At 37.8% G+C, this 6,012-nt stretch overlaps 1 protein-coding gene across 1 annotated transcript in view; it reads left to right on the forward strand.

The window, feature by feature from the left end:
- LOC107726091 (transcription elongation factor SPT5) overlaps positions 1-6,006 on the forward strand; it is a gene marked incomplete at its 3' end in the record, with an annotated part of 28,808 nt that extends 22,802 nt beyond the window's left edge. Inside the window, exons 9-22 of the mRNA XM_016535573.1 lie at positions 618-869; positions 1,027-1,116; positions 1,669-1,739; positions 1,826-1,931; positions 2,013-2,106; positions 2,212-2,348; positions 2,549-2,704; positions 2,809-2,955; positions 3,823-3,969; positions 4,059-4,184; positions 4,272-4,356; positions 4,604-4,708; positions 4,919-5,021; positions 5,970-6,006. Of these exons, the coding sequence (XP_016391059.1) occupies positions 618-869; positions 1,027-1,116; positions 1,669-1,739; positions 1,826-1,931; positions 2,013-2,106; positions 2,212-2,348; positions 2,549-2,704; positions 2,809-2,955; positions 3,823-3,969; positions 4,059-4,184; positions 4,272-4,356; positions 4,604-4,708; positions 4,919-5,021; positions 5,970-6,006 (1,656 nt within the window). The remainder of the gene's footprint in view (positions 1-617; positions 870-1,026; positions 1,117-1,668; positions 1,740-1,825; positions 1,932-2,012; positions 2,107-2,211; positions 2,349-2,548; positions 2,705-2,808; positions 2,956-3,822; positions 3,970-4,058; positions 4,185-4,271; positions 4,357-4,603; positions 4,709-4,918; positions 5,022-5,969) is intronic.
- Between the last annotated feature and the right edge of the window lie 6 nt (positions 6,007-6,012).

A 6,012-nucleotide genomic window follows, 5' to 3' on the forward strand; every position in this document is an offset into this window, starting at 1 on the left:
TATTGCTCATTGTGTGTGAATGTTCATTAACTAAGGTTAACTAATGAGATCTTCTTGTAAAGTGATACCTATTGGTCTTTATAATTCTTTTGCACTTTAATCTGTTTAACATTTTTTACTTTATCATTTTTTTTGTGTATTGCTTTATTGTATTTAAATGTTCAGTTATTTTTGTTAGAAGAAAAAAGTTATTAAACCTGTTATACTGTATTATGACAACACTTTTTTGCAACTAAATTTCAATATCGTGATAATACCGTATACCATGATAAAAGCATTAGCAATTAATCACAACATGAAAATTTGATACCGGCATATCCCTAGTCTTGATGTCAGTTTGTTTTGGTTACAGCTAGCGTTAGCGCCATGGTTGGTTAATACCTGTAATGGTGCCAGTACTTTTGACTCGCACCATTTAAATCCTCATTATGTAAGGCACAGAACTGTATGAACTTTATCTTGTGTGCCTCACATTAAACTTTTCCTCACTTATTGAAGTTTTCCTGAAAACAATTGTCTCAAGTTCCATTTGGTTTTCGTTTATCAAATTGTAGGCCAAGTGAGAAGAGAAAAACTACAATGTCTGTGGTACAAATATGTTGTTTCTCTCTCCACAGCCGCTTCAAATCAAATCAGTGGTGGCCCCTGAGCACGTCAAAGGTTATATCTATGTGGAGGCGTACAAGCAGACCCATGTCAAGTCCGCCATTGAAGGTGTTGGAAACCTGCGTATGGGCTTCTGGAACCAGCAGATGGTGCCCATTAAAGAGATGACAGATGTGCTGAAGGTGGTTAAGGAAGTGACTAACCTTAAGCCCAAGTCTTGGGTTCGTCTTAAGAGAGGCCTTTATAAAGATGACATTGCCCAGGTGGGTACAGCAGAAGACTTGGCTATATAGTAATAAAGGAAACGTCTCCCAAATAGGGTGCTAGATATTTTGGTTACGTTATTCAATTTGTCATTCATACAGCTCTACATCTGTGGCATGAAAACATTTGACGCTTGTATTTATTTGCCTTGTTTAGGTGGACTATGTTGAACCGAGCCAAAATACGATCTCACTGAAAATGATTCCTCGGATTGATTTAGATCGCATTAAAGCGAGGATGAGTATGGTAGGTTACATCATCATGATCATATATTTACGCTACTGTTCAAAAGTTTGGAGTCAGTACATTTTTTTTTTTTTTTTTGAAAGAAATAAATACTTTTTATTCAGCAAGGATGAATTAAATTGATCAAAAGGGCAGTTAAGATGTTGCAGAAGATTTTTGTTTTAATAAATGCTGAACTTTCTATTCATCGAAAAATCCTGAAAAAAGTTTTACGGTTTCCACAAAAAATATTAAGCAGAAAAGAAACCTCTTTTTAACATTCATAATAATAATAAAATGTTACTTAAGCACCAAATTAGCATATTAGAGTGACTTCTGAAGTATCATGTGACGCTAAAGACTGGAGTAATGCAAAACAGTGATTTTAAGTTAAAAATGTTTCACAGTATTACTTCCTTTACCTTTAATAGGATGAACGTGGCTTTTGTGATCATAAGAGGCTGCTTTTAAAACATTTAAAAAAAAATTACTGACCCTAAACCTGGATGGTAGTGTATATATGCTATGTGACCTTTTAGTGATTTGACCCCGGCTTTGTCTTTCATCGTACAGAAAGACTGGTTTGCGAAGAGAAAGAAGTTTAAGAGGCCCGCTCAGAGGCTTTTTGATGCTGAAAAGATCAGGTAAAGGAGCACTCTGATTTTGAGTCGCTCATAATCAAAACCTATTGAAATATGTCAGCCACACTGACACATGCTCTGCTCCACAGGTCTCTAGGTGGTGAGGTCAGCCATGACGGAGACTTCATGATATTTGAAGGCAACCGATACAGCCGCAAAGGCTTCCTGTTTAAAAGCTTTGCTATGTCAGCCGTGGTAAGAGCCCTCACACTTATTGTGGTTCTAGGTGTCTGTCTAGTTGTTCCTTATTGGTTTATCGTGTCTCTTTTTGCATAGATCACAGAAGGGGTCAAACCTACTCTGTCGGAGCTGGAGAAGTTTGAGGACCAGCCAGAGGGGATTGACCTTGAAGTAGTCACAGAGACAACAGGTAAATACATCCAGACAGTAGAACTTTTTTTTGTGCCAATGTGTTGCGTAATCCTTCCGTGCATGCATTTTTTCAAAGTTAATCACAAAGATTTTATTAATACAGGTAAGGAGCGTGAGCACAATCTCCAGGCAGGAGATAATGTGGAAGTGTGTGAGGGGGAGTTAATCAACCTTCAGGGTAAAATCCTGAGTGTGGATGGCAACAAGATCACCATCATGCCCAAGCATGAAGATCTGAAGGTGAATAAATCAGCACGAGTTTCTGTGTCAATACTGTGCCAGTATGCAAAGCATTTTCTCTTGGTTTGTGAATTCTGTGCCACTAAATGGAATTCAAAAGCTTTGCGAGAGTTCAAATATCCTGAAAATCATGTTCTCCATGTTGTGTCCCTTTTACACCATGATTATTGTCTCACTATCGTGCCTTTGTTTTTGTTTAGGACCCTCTTGAGTTTCCAGCTCATGAGTTGAGGAAGTACTTCCGTATGGGCGACCATGTAAAGGTTATCGCAGGGCGTTTTGAAGGTGACACAGGCCTCATAGTCCGTGTGGAGGAGAACTTTGTTATTCTGTTCTCTGATCTCACTATGCATGAGGTAGGTTTCACTAGTAAGCTGTATAATTTTTCTGAGAAGCATGTAATATACTGCAGTCAATGTTGTATTTTCTCTATCTGACATGATATCTGTTTTTGTTCCAGTTGAAGGTCTTGCCCCGGGACCTGCAGCTGTGCTCTGAGACTGCCTCAGGTGTGGATGCAGGAGGCCAGCATGAGTGGGGAGAGCTGATACAATTAGACCCCCAAACTGTAGGTGTCATTGTCAGGCTGGAAAGAGAGACCTTCCAGGTAAAGTTCAAGAGAAAGCAAGTTCAAGTGTAATGTAAACTAAACTCAGTAGTACACACTTGCTGTTTCTTCACAACAATAGCACACTTTTCACCATTGTCCCTTCAAGGCCACTGAGTTCACTCTGTGACTATCTTGGCAAAACCCCTGTGCAGCTGTATTGTCATCATGCAATTACAGCCCCTAGGCTTGCATTTCAATAACATTGTCACATCAGCAGGAACGTGATTGCAATATCATCGTGAATCAGGGCTCTCAACACAAAGGGTTGAGTTGGTGGTTCATGTTTGTACTTGAGCTGCCAAACATTTCACTGGTCTCAGCATGAAAAAAAAAAAAACTAAATTTTTTTACTTAAAGCAACATGTATTTTTATAAAAGTATAAAAATATAATTATTCATTTATTGCTATTTTTAACCGATTCTGTATGCTTGAAAGATAAGAATTCTTGCAGTGTATCCAGGTAAATAACAACTTTGACACAGTACTGTTGTAAAGTTTGGGGTTGGGTCTCATGCTCACCAAAGCTGCATTTTTTGATAAAAAATAGTGCAAAAACAGTAATATGGTGAAATGTTATTACAATTTAAAATAACTGTTTTGTATTTTTAGATACTTTAAAATATAATTTATTCTTGTAATGGCAAAGCAGAATTTTCAGCGGCCCTTACTTCAGTTTTCAGTGTCCTATAATCCTTCAGAAATCTTTCTTTCTTGCGTTCAAAAAACATATTATTATTATTATTAATGTTGAAAACTGGTGTGCTGAGTATATTGCTGAAAGTATTACTTTCTTAAAAAAAAAAAAAGCTTTTTAAAAAAAATTTCTGCTCTCTGAATTTTCTTTCACACTGATTCATTTTTAGGTTCTGAACATGCACGGGAAAGTTTTGACTGCACGGCACCAGGCAGTAAACAGACGGAAGGACAACCGCTTTGCTGTCGCTCTCGACTCTGAGCAAAACAACATCCATGTGAAGGATATTGTAAAAGTCATTGATGGACCTCATTCGGTAACTACCAGAGACATAATAAAGGTTTGACATTGAATAACAGATCCGCATTGGAGGAAGTTAATATTCTCCTTCATGTGATCCGTCAGGGCCGTGAAGGTGAAATTCGCCACATCTTCAGAGGCTTTGCTTTTCTTCACTGCAAGAAGCTGGTTGAAAACGGAGGCATGTTTGTCTGTAAAGCACGCCACCTCGTTCTGGCGGGCGGCTCAAAGGTAGATCTGTTCTGCTACATCTGTGGACAAATCTTATACATTTCCCAAATTCCCTGTTGTAAAACGGTCCCGTTTTCTTCCCCAAAGCCCAGAGACGTGACCAATTTTACAGTGGGAGGCTTTGCACCTATGAGTCCACGCATCAGCAGCCCGATGCACCCTGGCGGAGGTGGTAAGCAATTTCACGTAACTCACAGGGTTTTGTAACATAGTGGTTGAAAATCTGGGCTTTTATCAAAAGGTTCAAACCTCAAAAGAGGATGTAATTATTCATTTAAACACGTGTGTTTGTCTGCCAATATCTTAACTTAAAAACTTACGTTTTTGTCTGTCTGGTTGCCATTTGATCATTTGAATCATATCAATGATATAAAGACTACTCATATTTTGATCTAGATCTTTTTTGGTCTTCCTTTCAGGGCAGCAGCACAGGGGCGGAGGTGGTGGCATGGGTCGGGGCCGTGGGCGACGAGACAATGATCTGATTGGGCAGACTGTCCGTATATCCCAGGGACCATACAAAGGTTAAATGAATCATATTCTTATTATTTGGAGCTTTCGACCTTTTGTGAGAAGCTTTTTGCTTTGGTTTAGTGTTTTGTATAAATTTCATTGCATTTTATAACATGTTAAGTGTGGCATCAGTGTCCAAATAATTTATGACCACCATATGTTCACTTTGTCTTGTATTCTTATAAGCCACAGGTTTCATAACACCTTCTACATTTCCACAGGCTACATTGGAGTGGTGAAGGATGCCACAGAATCAACCGCTAGGGTAGAGCTCCACTCAACTTGCCAGACCATCTCTGTGGACCGGCAGCGTCTTACAACTGTGTATGTTATAGTGCACAAAGATTTATACTTTCTCTGCTTCTTCCACATTTGTTTATTCCATATTTTTGGCTAATTTTATGGCATTACTTCTAGCTGCCAGTAAAAGTCAGTACGCTCAGCTTCGTTTAACATATCTTCCTCACACAGAAAATGTAAATAAAAGTGGCTGGTCCTGTGTGGGAAAGTTCTATGTGAGAATCCTAGCTATTAGTCTCCCAACTACTGTTTGACAGTTCTGCCTCATTACACTGTAGACTGGATTGTGTTCGTCTGACATGTTATTTTTGATTTCACTGGTGCAGTAAACTATGACCGATAGGACAGCCCTGTAGCAGCTCTCTGAAAAGCACAGGATTCCTGGAACATACTTGCATATTACACACCTCAGAGATTGCTAGACAGAAGATCTTTTTTTTTTAAATTAGATGTTTATGAAAGAAGTCTCTTATGTTCATCAAGGCTGCATTTATTTGATCAAAGATACAGTAATATTGTGAATTATTATTAAAATGTTTAAACTATTTTAATACATTTTAAAATATAATTTCTTCCTGTGATGGCTAAACCCAAATTTTCAGCAGTCATTAGTTTTCACTGTCACATGATCTTTCAGAAATCACTCTAATATGTAGATTTGCTGCTCAAGAAACATTTATTATCAATGTTGAAAACAGGTTTCTGCTTAATATTGTGGAAACCAACATATTTTTGCAGGATTCTTTGAATAGAAATTGATAAAGATTTTACATTCAATTTTAAATAAATGCTGTTCTGTCACTTTTGATCAATTCCTTGTGTCCTTGCTGAATAAGAAGTATTCATTTCTTGCAAAAAAAAATAAAAAATCTTACTGACCCCAAACTTTTGAATAGTAGTGTAGAACTTTTGTTCTTCTAAATTTATTTCTTTTTTTTTAACACCTCAATATTTTTGCTCTCTTTAAATCAGTGGTGGCAAAGAAAGACAAGGAAGGACTTCCACCCATTTACGA

This window comes from Sinocyclocheilus rhinocerous, unplaced genomic scaffold, assembly GCF_001515625.1.
Source record: "Sinocyclocheilus rhinocerous isolate Xijiao unplaced genomic scaffold, SAMN03320098_v1.1 scaffold816, whole genome shotgun sequence".
Taxonomy (NCBI): Eukaryota; Metazoa; Chordata; class Actinopteri; order Cypriniformes; family Cyprinidae; genus Sinocyclocheilus; species Sinocyclocheilus rhinocerous.